The 14,750-nt window shown below is 30.0% G+C and overlaps 3 protein-coding genes across 3 annotated transcripts; 2 read left to right on the top strand and 1 right to left on the bottom strand.

Annotated features, from left to right (window-relative positions):
• Nucleotides 1-488: 488 nt before the first annotated feature.
• Nucleotides 489-1,227, top strand: Phum_PHUM614090 (uncharacterized protein; the record flags this gene model as incomplete). Its single annotated transcript, XM_002433070.1, has 4 exons — nt 489-516; nt 544-710; nt 810-905; nt 1,129-1,227. 4 exons carry the CDS (start codon nt 489-491, stop codon nt 1,225-1,227), a joined length of 390 nt encoding a protein of 129 aa, XP_002433115.1.
• Nucleotides 1,228-2,639: 1,412 nt separating this feature from the next.
• Nucleotides 2,640-7,631, bottom strand: Phum_PHUM614080 (ubiquitin specific protease 52, putative; the record flags this gene model as incomplete). Its single annotated transcript, XM_002433069.1, has 18 exons — nt 2,640-2,930; nt 3,057-3,282; nt 3,366-3,495; nt 3,581-3,807; nt 3,881-4,050; nt 4,122-4,261; nt 4,347-4,437; nt 4,554-4,786; nt 4,869-5,013; nt 5,143-5,442; nt 5,554-5,682; nt 5,768-5,998; nt 6,112-6,208; nt 6,296-6,588; nt 6,667-6,874; nt 6,958-7,154; nt 7,249-7,539; nt 7,617-7,631. 18 exons carry the CDS (start codon nt 7,629-7,631, stop codon nt 2,640-2,642), a joined length of 3,414 nt encoding a protein of 1,137 aa, XP_002433114.1.
• Nucleotides 7,632-8,475: 844 nt separating this feature from the next.
• Phum_PHUM614070 (uncharacterized protein) lies at nt 8,476-14,232 on the top strand (the record flags this gene model as incomplete). Its single annotated transcript, XM_002433068.1, has 10 exons — nt 8,476-8,565; nt 8,704-8,973; nt 9,066-9,309; nt 9,449-9,635; nt 9,719-9,950; nt 10,040-10,220; nt 10,339-10,543; nt 10,623-12,815; nt 13,500-14,138; nt 14,223-14,232. The coding sequence occupies 10 exons, from the start codon at nt 8,476-8,478 to the stop codon at nt 14,230-14,232; spliced, it is 4,251 nt and encodes a 1,416-aa protein (XP_002433113.1).
• Between the last annotated feature and the right edge of the window lie 518 nt (nt 14,233-14,750).

Below are 14,750 nucleotides of genomic sequence, written 5' to 3'. Positions count from 1 at the left end.
TTTTTTTTTTTTTTGTTAAATGAGAAAAAAAAATCGTTTGTATTATTATTATTATTTGCAATTAAATGGCGTCGTCATCGTCGTCGTCGTCGTCGTCGTCGACGTCTTCGTCATCGTCTCATAATCAATTTTATCAATTCGAAATTGATAAACAACAACAACAACAACAGCAGCAGCAACGTTTATCATTTAACTGTTATCAGACAGAATTCTGTCGGCATGTAAATTAGTAAATTAATTAATTAATTGATTTTTTTTTTTCGGTTTTATTATTATTATTATTATGATCGCAAAAAAGTTTTATTTACTAATAATAATAATAATAATAATAATAATAATAATTGAATTTCATGTCTTAACTTATAAATTCTCGAGCAGCGGAAAAAAAAAACACCAAATTCGGAAAATTTTTTTTTTTTGTAAAATTAAGGAAATGAGGGGAGGAAGAGGGAGGGGTGTGTTTGGGCGGGGGGCGTACGTAATAAAACATGGTTTTTTTTTTTTTTTTTTTTACAGGTCACACGTTTGTCGTTTTGTGTTTAGTCGCGTGGTTGTCACCCGTTGTCCATTGCGGTACGATACCCGACAATGGAGTTTATACATTCAACTACAACAAAAGAACTCCTCTACCGGAAATGACGGATGTTACCAGTTCGGAAAATGTTTATCCAATTTATCAATCTGGAATTCCATACAAAGGAAATTATCAGGTTCGTTATTATAAATAATAATAATAAAGAAAGGATCGCGTCGTTCCGTTTTCCCTTAAATTTAAAATTTTTTTTTTTTTTTTTTTCGTTATCCCACAGGATGTTCAAAAGCGAGCAGCTTTTATTATAGATCGGATATTAAAGGAAATTGAATCGGCTAATGAAAGTAATCAGCTAATTGACGATTGGTCACCTGTAAGTATTCGATTTAATTATCATTATCATTAATTAATTTTCTTTTCGGTTTTAAATAAATCTTAAATATTTTCTCCTCTTTGGAAATTTTTTTTTGGGGTTTTTTTAAAAATAATAATAATAAAAAGGGATTGTTTGTTTGTTTGTCGTTGTTGCTGTTGTTGAATGTGTGTTTGAAGGTATTAATTGATTTTTTCAAAAAAATATTTTTAAAATTTTCCAGGTTACAAGAAAAGGAAAAAAGAAAGAACCGAAAAGAGATAGGCCGGGTGTTTACTACAAATGTTATTTTAATGCTATTTCATGCTTTAAAAGAAAATGACGTTGAAAAACAAACGAAAACAAACAAACAAACAAACAAATAAACGATAAACAATCTATTTAATACCCCATTTATTTAAATAATAAAATTTTTAATCGTCAAAATAATAATAATAATAATAACACAACAAATTCCTTTTTTTCTTCCTTTTTATAATTTTTTTTCATTAACCCCTTTACACAATCATCGAAAACTAATATTGAATAACAATAACAAAGGAATAATAATAATAATAATAATAATAATGATGATGATGATGATAAGACAGGATGATTTATCATAACACTTATTAAATAAATTATTTCCTTAAAAAAATAATTTTTTTTATTTATTTTTTATTAAAAAAATAATAATAATAAACATTTTTTTACAAAAATTATTTCATTTTTGAAAAATTACATACATATAGATTAATAATAATAATAATAATTAATAATTAATAATGATAATAATGATAAATTTATAAAACAATTTTTTTTTAATTTTTTTTTTTATTGCATAATTAACGACGTTTATAAAATTTCAATCAAACCTAAATACTCCATTTTATTTATTTATTTATTTATTAATGAGGATAATAATAATAATTTTTTAAAAATTCATAAATTATTAATTAATAAAATTTATAAAATAAATTGATTGAATTTCCCTATTTTTTTTTTTTTTTGGTTTTTGTTTTTTTAATAAGAGAGAGAGAGAGAGAGAGAGAGAGAGAAAATTTATTTATTATATCGATTGAGAAAAATTATAACAAAAATTAATATGATAATTAAAAAAAATAAAATAAAATATACATATTTTTTTGGACGGGGGAGGGGCCAGGAAGCAGGAGGCGGGGAACGAGATGGGAGAAGTGGGAGAACGAGGAAAATCATTTGTATACAGGTAAGTTTCAGTTTCACTTTTACCTTTGTGCGATTAACATTGTTTTTTTTTTTTTATTGTAATATTACAACGATAATAATAATATTAATAATAATAATAATAATAATAATAATTTACTATCGCATATATATTTCTACGAATACAAAGAAGGATTAAAAAAATTAATTAAAAAAATAAATTATAAAAATTATATTTATGTAAAAAAAAAAAAAAATAACCTGTCAAACTTAACTATCGGATACAATATAAATTATTATTATTATTATTATTATTATTACTATTATTATTATTATTAATTATTTTTTTTAAATACTTTTTTTTTTTTTTTTTTTGATTGAATTGACTGAAATATTTATTTGTACGTTTTCGATTCATTCATTCTTCATTTTAATTTTTTTTTTTTTTTTTAAACAAACTGTTGGCTGGATCGGAACATTTTGGAAGACACGATTGTAAGAAATTAATTGGGGGGGAGTGGGGGGGAAGTGAGGGGGAAGGGAGAAAAAAAAAAGGAAAGCCGGAATTATTTAAATTTCTTCATCGCTCAAATCCCACCTCAACGAATTGTCTTCGCTATCGGGTACGAGCCACTGTAGGGATTTTCCCGCTTCGTAAAGTTTTTTCAAACTCTCCTGTAGTATCCCTTCTTTTTCAAGTTTGAGATAATGATAATAGAGTTGAAGAGCCGCACACGCATCTTCTATCGAATCGTGAGTGACGGATTGTATTTTAATCCCTAAAAAATGCCATGCTAAAAACTGCAACGATATCATTCTCTGACGTGGAAGTCGAAACAAAAATACCGTGTCAATAACTTGCTCCGGCGGTACCAATATATTTATAACTCTAAAATATAATAATAATAATAATAATAATACGGATAATATTATCTTATTTTATCTTATACGTAAATTATTAGTTTCCCCCCCCCTCGCTCCCCACACAAACCTGAAATCATTTTTTAAACCGTGACCGACAAATTTAACACCGATATCGACTAAAAATCGTAATTTTAAATATGTCGATTTTAACGTTGTCAAATGTTTCGAACTAAAATTAGCATCCAAATCACCCGGTTGTATTCCGCTAAATTTTGTTAAATAATCATAAACTTGTTCTTGCGTTGATATATAATCGTCGATAAATGGCGTACCCTGTAAAACTCCCTGCCTGCCAAAATAAAAAAGGGAAAAAAATTATCATTTTCCTCAACTTTCCACTCCACGCTACCCTTATTATGTTGTTATACTTACCCCCTAATGCATGTAATTCTAGCTACGCTCATGTGAGAAGGTTTAACCGTTGATAATTTACCATCGCTCCTCAATTCCGCTTCCTCTTGATTAAGTGTGACAAATTCAGCATCCATCGCGACTAATTCACCTGTGTGAAAAAAAAAAAATTCCCATTTTTTTCCAAACATTCCTTACTTAGCTAGAAAAAAAAAAAAAAAGAAGTGCATTCGTACCTTTTTTCGGTATCTCATCCATTCCCAGAGGCATGAACGTTATTCTTTTTCTACCCCTGTCCTTGATTATGCATTTATCCTCGCTGAAAACGTCTACGGTTATCGGATTGGGAATGTCCGCCGGACAAAAACGAGATGGTAAATCTCTATTTATCCAATACAAAACGCATGGAACTTTCCAATCGAGATTGAACCAAGTCACTTCTTGTTCAGGAACTTGCGTCACGCTATAAAAAAAAAATTTATTTTTATTTTATCTAACCGACCTGCATCTCGCGACTACCACCGACTTACCCTTACCTAAAATTATTAAAAAGATACCATTGAGGCTCGGAATTTTCCCCGAGACGTTCGTAGTATTTTTTTCCCACGTTAATAAATGCGACCAAATTTTTTTTCTCTTCGCTTTCGGTTATGTGACAAACGACACCCATCAAATCGTAACGAACCGTTTGCTTATTGTCGGAATCCTTAAAATAATTAAAAATTTAACATTTTTCTTTTTTTTTTCTGCTCGTAATTTATATTTATATATGCTAACCTCTAATGGCTTTTGTAAATCCGTTTCCGTTAATTTTTTCAAATCCACATTTCCGTTTGTGCTTAAATCAATTTGTATGTGCGTCGGAAGCCAGGGATTCGTGTAGTAAAGATGACTCGAATGTGAGCCCAACGGTTTTTCTATTATTATTATTATTTTAAAAAAATCATTTTCGAACGTGATAATGATCATAATGAGAAAATAAATGAATTAAAACGCCCATACCTATTTCTTGACTAGGATGCCTAAATCTACAATTTGCTCTCATGCAATGCTCTCCGTACCTGCACGGTTTAATGATCGAACTCAGATTCGTCTTGTTGCCTTCCAAAGTGTTACAATTACCGGTTTCTGATTGTTTGATTACTTTTGCTACCATTGCATCCATTTGAATTTGCCAAAATTCTTTATCCTATTTTTATTCAATAATACAAAAAATTTAAGTCGCAGATAATTTAAACAAACCCGATTAATTTTCTTTTTTAAAATTACATTTGTATCTTCCATTCCGCAATTAAGTGCCAATATGTGGGGCAAAGTTTGCAAACGTTTTTGTTGAAGTGTCGGCCTAAATTTATTACATTTATCACACCAAGCCGGAGTTGTCTGTTCTGGACACATGCTCTTTGATAAAACATCACAGAATGATTGTTCTTTTTCCCCTCCTAAATCATCAATTTTCTATATTAAGTTTAAATATTTTTAATTTAAAAAAAAAAAAACCGTTAAAATAATTCTATAAATTACCTTGATTTTGATAAACTAAATTGCATAATAATAATGTCGATTCTTTTTTAATTTCGGTTGTGCATTTTAGACATTTGTTAATTTGAAGTTGTTTCATACCGAAAAAACGACTGACGTCGGTTTCATCGCAATTCATTTCCGGTTCCTCCAACATTCCTGAAAAAATCGATGATCGTTTTTTAAAAAAGGGACATTTTTAAAAATTCACTTTTGGAATTTATAAATGATTACCGTCACTTTCGGAACGGTCGGTGACGTGTGATTTTCCCCTAACATGTCGACTCCATTCTTCGTTTTTCGTGGCACCAACTTGATAATCCGCATATTTCAACACTTGATTACCGTGTCCCCTCGGACTTTCGCTCGCGTGTCTTTTCCTCTCCATTTCTAATATTTTTTTTTTCCTAGCTTCCAAAGTTTCCGCGTGAAGTTGATGCAAAATAAATCTATTCCAACTTTGAATGAGTCGAATCAAATTGACTTTTTTCTTCGTTTCCGGATTCTGATCGCTCAATATTAAACCTAAAGCTGAGGCTTCGGGTATTGTGCGAAAAGCTCTCAGAAAATTACTAGCCTACGATAAATTACATCAAAAAGGAAATTTTTAAAATAATATCTACAAAAAAGTTATGTACATAACAATTTTAAATTTTCTATTATAAGCAATTAATTTTACTGTGCTTACTTGACACGGTGTACGTTGAGATTTATCCAGCATTGCAAACAAAAATGAAAGCTCACAACACAAACAAAATTCTTTTGAGCATAAATGACTTAATGTCATACAACGGATAGGTTCCAAAAAGTAAAGCATCTGGAAAAAAAAAAAAATCATTTTAAAACAAAACGATTAATGTTTATTCAAAATTATTTGTAATATTTGAAAAATTTTAATTTACCTCTAACATTACGTTGCAATAATTATTGGGGAGATGAGCTTCCAATCCGCAAAATTTTGTCTTATTAAAAACTTCAAAATCAAAATCGTCTTTATTGGAATGTTTTAATTCTAACTTTCTATATCGTTTAGGAATAGCTATTTCTTGAGATCCTATTCTACTACTAGCATCCTCACAACCAAAATTTTTATTTTTAGTGTTGTAAAATCTTCCGTCGATGGAATAGGATACCTGAAATGAAAAAAAAATAAATAATTTGTCATAAAACGCAAACCAAAACTTTTAAAAAAATTTTTGTATATGAATGACGTAATCGTTTCAACATTATCATATAAAAATTTTACTTGATTACGACGTTTTGTCATTGGATTGGGAGCATAACCTATGGTTCCTTGCAATTTCATTGACTTTAAAATTTCTGGATCAATCGGTGGAATCGGCCTTGGTAAAAAAAAAACAAAAAAAAAAAAAAGTTTGTAGAAATTAATTAATAAAAATAAAAATTTAATGTCAAATTTATAAATGAACTCATACCTGTAAACTTTTTTCAGAAACTGTTCTGGCCAATCGCTTGCCAACTTTGTTTCAAGAGGCAAAAAACCTAAAGGTACTGTCGAGAGTGGCACTTCAAAATCATCAAAAGGAATGGATGGTAGCGTTTCAACAGGGTCAGCAAATTCTGTGTCACAAGAAAAACTGTTAAAACTAGCATTAGGAGCACTCGAACTGAATAAATGTATTTGCCCTCCTGAATCACCGATACTTATGAACTGACAAGAAGGAGACACATCCAAGGTAAGAGGTGAACTAGCAGTATTAATCTTTAAAAAAGAATATGTGTTAAATTTTTTTATTTAATATTCTCAATATCAACACAAATAAAATGATTTTTTCTTTACCTGATAAAGACAAAGCTCTGCTTCTGTTAAGGCAACTGTATCAACTAACTGCATTTGACCAAGAGCAGAAACAACAGTAACCCTAGATGAAAATGAAGGTAAAAACCTTAGAAGCAAAGGATCAATTACTACTGGAATAGGACTTACAGCTCTCATCATTCTAAAATCATATACCATTAAAAATCTATCTATTGACAAGTTCCCATGCCTAAAAAAAAATCATTTAATCCAAAATTATTTATTTAAAATAAAATTTCATGCAAAATTTTTAAAAGGGTAATAATATATTACCTTTGACTAAACCCACAAGTTACTAATAAATTCCCATGTATATCGAAATCACTTAAGCTCCCAGAATGAGTTTCTAAATTATGTTCAACTCTCATTGTAACAGGGTCTAAAAGTTTTATATTACCAATTGTATCTCCTGCACATATGAATCTATTTTGTAGTCTAAGAATGGCACAACCATTATCTCCCGTTTCAAACTTTAAAAAAAAAAACGAAATTTTTTTACTTGTAACTTGTATAAATTTTCACACAAGTTTTTTTTTCATTAAATGCTTAAATTTGTATACTAACCAATTGAGTCTCTTGTCCTGTATTATAATCAAAATTAATTAAATTACATTGATGACCTCCCATAAGTATCGAAGATGAAGATACTTGAACCATACATTGCATTTCAACTAAATTACTACTTTCATGTGTATAAATTGGTATACCTCTCCTCATTTGGCATCTGAGTGAAGATTTGGTCAAAGCCAAAATACCTTCATCAAATGTAAGAATATCTCTAACTTCTTCAGAATTATGAACTTGGAATGATGTGTATTTTTGCAATCCTGAACTGTAATAAGAAGTAACATGTCCCTAAAGCCAAAAAGTGAAGTTTTAATTCTAATATTAATATTATAAAGTCTTATTCATATATTTTTACAATATTTTACCCCCTGATTTCCCATCCATAGCAATTCTTCCTGACGGTCAAATGCCACTGTCGAAACACCATATCTTTCACTTCCATCACTTAAAATTGTTTGTGTTTCACTGTATTCTCTTTCTCCATAATGATGATCGGCCAATTCATAATTACCCTCGTGTTCTTCATAAATTGGGGTATTTTCCTCATATACTAAAAATTAAAATTTAAAAAATTTATTTCTTTTTTTTAAAAAAAAAAAAGCAATAATTTGATTTATTGGTTAATAAAATGTAAATAAACTTTTATACTAAAAGTTCATTTTAAATAACAAAATATAATCAAATATTTATATAAAACCTGGATCAACAACGCTCGGATTAAAGTGATTTATAGTGCTGAATTCCATGATTTAAAGACTTTTTAATTAAAAAATAAAAATAGTTGCAATCATAAAATAATTAACGATTTCTCAGTTTCATTTTATCCTCCATTTTGTAAACCCTAGAATATATATACTATATGTCATAGAAAATATATTCTTAGAGTAAAAATAGTATACTATAATATTAGAATTGTAATTAATTCGAAGAAATTACTAATTCGATAACTAGTTTTTCTTTAAATGTTTTTCAATAATTTTACATTTTATTGTAAAGTCATTGATTAGAAATTGTTATAAATAAATATTTATAATAAAGTTTTTTTTTTTTTTTTTTTTGAACTAGTAAAATTTAATTCAATTGTATTTCAAAATGTAAATTATCTTTGAATTTAAAAAAAAAAAAAAAATTTTTTTTACTAATTTTATGTTATTTGCCAATTAAAAAAAAAATATGTTTTTAATTTTTTTAAAGAACTTTGTTTAAATATTTAATAACGTTACAATGGATCTCCTTATGGAGAAAATTCGTTCAAAAGCTAACCAATTCAAATCATTTGCAGAATGCGCAAAAAGCATAAGAATGTCCCAATTGGTAAACAATATGACATTAATTCACTTTTATAAATGGCTATGTAGTTTAAAATGCATTTAAATTATCAAATGACTTTTTTTGGATGTTATTTTAACGTTGTAATAAAAATAAAATAATTTATGTAATTTGTATTTTTAGGAAAAAAGATTTCCAATGGATGTAGCTGACAGACATCAGTTGCAAAAATGTTTAGACACACTACAGCAGTCGATGAAAGTTACTACCATGCAAGGAATAGTAGAAAGATTAGAAAGTATATCTAGACAATTGAGTTTAAAACTTATGCCAGGACCTACAGGATTAGAATTATTTATTTCTTCCGATATGTTCTACTTAGAAGTGTCTTTGGAAAGTACTGGCAACGTAAAAGATGTTAAAATTCATCATGAAGGAAAATTAGAGCAGCAGGTAATAGAGGATTTTTCTTGACTGATTGTGAATTCATAGTAAATTATAAAAGTATTGAATTTTATTTAACAATGTTGAATGCTTTATTTTAGTCTTGCGAAGAACTGGTCAAGTCTTTGTCGAAAGGAGATTTTGAGGATTTTACTATTCAGTTACAGGGACTTATTTCAATATATCAATTGAATGCTGAAAAAAAAGTTAAATGTAAAGCTTTCAGTGCTTTATGTGCTTTAGAGGCTGATCTAGATGCTCATTGGTCTTTACAATCTAATACGAAAAATGTATTAACTTTACTCAATAAATCACCAGTCGGTGTTTTATTAAAAAGAAGGGGAGGTTGGTATTTTCAATAAATTAAACTTAATTTTAAAAATTTTTAATGAGGAGTTAATAGAAAAATTATCTTATTTTTCAATTATTTATTCTTATGTAGTAAATTTTAACTATTATTATATATTTTTATTTTATTTTACAGGGCATCCCATGAGATTGACATACTTTGTTTCTCCATATGAAGTACTTGAAACTAAAAAAGAATTATCATTAGACTTAATTTATAAAAGTAATATTGGTTGCAGTGTTACTATTTGTTTAGAAGGATCAGCAGCCCATAAATTGCAGACTGCACCCTTAGTTAGTATTAACAAAAATTCTAATAAAAGGTAAATATTATCGACTTAAACAAAATACATATATATACCTTAGGAGCTAATTCGAATGAAATATTGTTTTTTTCTTATTTCAGCTCTGTTTTGTATGCTCCAATGACTCCATCCAACAGTGCAACTTTACCAGCTTATTTTACTCTCAAATTAAACAAACCACAACCGATATGCCTTGAATTGGTCAAACAAATAAATGCTTTGTCAGAACTAGAATGTTGCGATTCTTCAAATCCTCATCCTTTATTTAGCCTTATAACTCAATTTGCTTCTAATGGTAAAATGGATTCTTCGTCAAACAAAGGCTTATTTGTGGTGAGTATTAATTTTATTTTTAAAAAAAAAAAAATTTTTAATTTAATTTACAAAAACGTGTAATTAACTATTCTATTCTGATTTTTCAGAATTTGCCTGATCAAGTTCATTGCTATTTTATGACTGAATGTCGTGGACTTGATGGCGTTATGCTATCTTCAATACCATTTACTCATCCATCACAAGTTCCTCTTATATTATCAATTTTACGACAGCAAGCAGTATTTAATGGATTGGTCAGTAGCATAATTAGACCACATAGCAAACAAGGTAAGTATTAATTTATTTATAAAATTTTTTAATAATTAATTAATTAATTCAAGAATTCAACTTCATTTGTTTTAGCACTTTTAATTTATTTTTTAATAAATTTTAAAATTTATTTCAGATGTTGAAAACATGGTAATGTTGGAAGTATCTGCCTTATCTTGCCAATATTTATCGGTTTCTTTCGAACATCCTTTACAGGAAAGTATGTCTACTATTGAAATCGATTTAACCGATGTATCATCCATAAAAGCAAAGTTGTATACTTCCACGACGGAAATGAATGTAAAAACTAGCACAGAACATATCTCTAAAATTTTACAAAGGTTATTATTTTCTTTGGCCTTTAAAATGTATAGTTTTTATTTTAATAACAAGGTTTTAACTTGACTTTTCTTTCGACAGGTGTTTATCAATTCCGGTTACAATGAGATACTTGATTAAAGCTCTTCAAAATCAATCCATAGATGGAAATTTAAACGCTATGAATAACGGTCACTTTTCATCTGCTCCAAATGGAAATTTAGGTAACGGAAATGATCAAAGTCCGATAGACACGTCGAAAATAAAACAAGAAAATGGATTAAGTAACGGTATGAACGGTAGGAATAATACTCTAAGAAATCAATTCGACGACTTTTCTTCTTTTTCAACAACCGTTATTGATCATAACATACCAAAAAGCACGAATATTTTGAGTTTCGTAGTGGAGCAGCAAAAGCAAAAAAAACGGCAAAAGCATGATAAACATTGGAAAGCCTCTAAGCAAAAATCGATTGATGATTGTGAAATTCTATTAGAAAGTTCTTCTAATGATTCTGTTTCAACTGACACACCGATGGAAATAGATTTAGAAACGGAATTTTTAGTACGAGATAAAGATGATTTGGCAGAAAATAGCGAAATAGACGACGTCGAAGAAATGTTGAAAGTTGCCGCTGGCCCTGCTAGAACTGATATTAAATTTAAAAAATCTAAAGAAGTTAAAAAATCACCCTCGCGAAACAGTTTAATTATGGATTTGACAGATGGAAAAGGATTGGTTCCTCCTAGTGTCACAATCACGCCAATCACTCCAAATACTCCGAATATTAATTCCGTTTTGGAACGACGACCTGGAATTGAAATAATACCATTAACAAATTCAGCTGCCATTTCAAGTTCAATTACAATCACACCTATTTCAAGTTCCCTTGATAAAGAAGAACGTAAAAATTGTGGAAATAAAAACTTGGATGAAAAAATTCGTGAGAAAAAGAGGAAGAGGAAGAGAGAAGATGAAAACGCTACGAAAATGGGGCCACCGGAAAAAGTGCCTGTTAAAAATGATCCTTTATCAAAACCAGTCTCTGTAAGCATTATAAAACCAGCTACGGATTCGCCTCCTGGTATAAATAGACCTAATTCGCCGTCTGTGAGAAAATATTCTGCATCTCCTACGCAATTTCGTGAGAAATCTTCCAGTTCATCTTTTCAGCCAAGCCCTAAGCACTCTCCAGCTTATGGATCCAGTCCGAAGCATAGTCCCAAGCATGGAACAAGTTCTCCTAAACAACCGAACAGTGGATCTGGTAAGCCTAGTATGAGTACACTAAAGTCTGCTTCCAGTTCTCCAAACAGTATAAAAAGTTCGGAAGGAAAAATGAAAACGAATAGCGGAAGCGGAAGTCTTGGTGGAATTGGTAAAGAACAAAGAGATAAAGATTCATCTCGAAAAACAACGGGTAACTCGTCAAATTCTTCAACTTCCGGAAGCCCTAAAATAAAATCTTCGAGTGTGAAATTAAAGCAGTTGGATCTTTCCGGTGAGTTAAGCTCGTCGTTATCTGGTAGAAGCACTCCACCAAATAATGCATCAACGGGAGATTTGAAGAATTCGGGAAATCCTTTGCAAAGAAATCGTAAAGGAAGTTTATCGGCAGTCATTGACAAATTAAAATCGGCCCAAGAAGTCAGTGATACCGCTCCTGTGGGTGTAAAAAGAGATTCATCGAATTGCGGAAGTTCAAAAGAAGGTAAATTACCATCTGGACTTTGTGGAGCAACTCTATCTAAGATTGGATTAGAAGGCAAAGCGTTATCAATTCAAAAAATACCCGACGGAATAAAAAATCCTGGAGAATACATGGTAAAGCAATCATCGGATGGTATGAAACTCTTAATAAACAAAAAATCAAAAGAAGGTTCCAAAATCACGAAAAGTGGCAGTTCTTCTGGCACCGGCTTCTTTAAAACTCACACTGGTTTAAAACCGGGCGTCATCAGTGGACCAGCATCTAAAAAATCAACTTCTAAATCTAATAGCCTAAGTGGAATGTCTTCCAAAGGATCGAGTTCGCTGTCGAAAAATTCAACCATTAAAAGTTCCATTGCAAAATCTTTATCTTCAAAAGGAAGTGGTTCTCCAAAAATTATCACATCGGCAATCACAGATTTAACTCGTAAAGAAAATTCTGGTAAATCGAGATCATTGAAAATCAATTCGGACAAAACTCTATTTAAAGAAGGCATGCGTAAAGGGTCTCCTGCTCCCGTTCGCGACGAAGATCACGAACGTGCTATTAAGACGTTAAAAATAGAATCAGGTTTTCCACCGTCGTTAGTCGTCGAAGGATTAATAAAGCCATTCGATACAAAATTTCAAATACCCAAATTATCCGCCAGAAACAACAATAACAATAATAATAATAATAATAACAATAACAACAATAATAATAATAGTAATAATAATGTAAATAGTACGCTTCCCAATGCTACTAATGTGGGCAACGTAGTGCATTCTAATAATAATAATAATAATAATGCCACCAGCAACGTTTTGCCCAGTAGTACCAGCAATAGTTCCAGTATTGTTAACAATCCCAATGGAAATGATAATAATAGTATTATAAACGCGAACAGTAATTCTAGTGTGTGTATAATAAATACGAGTACTAGTGCCACCAGTGGTATTCCTAACATTAGTGCCAATAATTTAAATATTAGTAATTCAGAATCAAGTGGCTTCAAACAGGGAAATAACGAACCAAGCGAGCAAATCGCTACTACTGTCAGTACTAACAATATAAATAATAATATTAGTACCAGCACTAGCAGTAGCAGCAGCAACAACAACAACAGCAACAGTAGCAGTAATAATAGTATTATTATTAGCAGTACTAATAATGCTAACAACAATAATAATAATAACAATAACAATAGTAATAACAACAACAACAACAACAACAATAGTAATGTGAATAACAACAACAACAACAGTATTCAAACAATAAAATCATGTAGTGAAAAAATATCTGACAAAAGCGAAATCAAAATCATGGACATTCCAGCGAGCAAGACGAGTTTGGATTTAGCCGCAAATTTAAAATATCAAACATCGAAACACGATGCTAAAATTCCAAGTTCGAACGTTCCCAATTTACTATCACTTCCGATGGCCTTGACAAACGTGAGTCCTAAACTTCCTATGACGTCACCAAATCTACCCACCACCAGTTTATCATCGATCACTTCGAAATTGGATCGCGGAGAAGATTCGAAATTCGTCGAGGCGACAATAGTCGACAAGATGGAAAATGACGGAAGTTCAACGACAACGGTGGACGTGACTTCGGTTAAATTTCAAACCAGTAATACTCCCTTACCGAAATCGGACGACGTGAAAAAATCATTCGATATATCGAAACACTTGATATCGACTCAACAACCGCCGGAAATGCTCATCGATTTTTCAAATAGTTTAACGGGTAAAATATTAACGGATAAATCGGAGAAAGCGTTGGTCGTTGGGGTAACCACTCCGACCTGTTTCGTAAAACCCAATTCTCCAGCAATATTTCAAAAGAGTCCTGTTCAGTCTCCCATGGACGTACCTTCGCAATCCCCTCAGTCGATAACGGACGATGAACTCATGGACGAAGCGTTAATGTTAAGGAAATAAAATATAAAATTATTATATTTATAAATTTGCACCATTTTATAACCGATTTAATATTTGTATTAAAGCATTGATTGAGCTTTTAATTGTCAGGGTATATATATAGTAAAAAATTTCAAATGTGACTGACTGTTTCCGGTTTATCATAAAACGACATTAATTAATTATTTATTTAATATCAAATTATTATTATTATTATTATTATATCTGGAGTATATTATTTAGAGTGCCTCAAGTAGAGATAAATAAATAAATAACATTTTGATATATTTATTTATTAATAATAATAATAATAATATTTTTTTTTGGTAAAATAACGGTTAAATCGAACGGATTTGAAAAGGAGAAGGAGGAGGAGGAGGAGGAGTGGAGGATTTTTTTTTTTTTAAATATGAATAAGCCTAATTATAATATTAATGATATGTAAATTATTATTATTATTATTATTATTATTATTATTATTATTATTATTATTTTGATATTAGTTGCTTAGATGTTAATATAAATAATATGTATATGGTCAAATCTCTCTCTATCTATCTCTCTCTCTCTTTCAATATTTTAAATTGTGTATTTATATTAATTGTAATTAAATA

Source organism: Pediculus humanus, genomic scaffold, assembly GCF_000006295.1.
Source record: "Pediculus humanus corporis 1103172108322 genomic scaffold, whole genome shotgun sequence".
Taxonomy (NCBI): domain Eukaryota; kingdom Metazoa; phylum Arthropoda; class Insecta; order Psocodea; family Pediculidae; genus Pediculus; species Pediculus humanus.
Note: the sequence above shows the minus strand (reverse complement) of the source record. Positions and strands in the feature narration are given on the sequence as shown.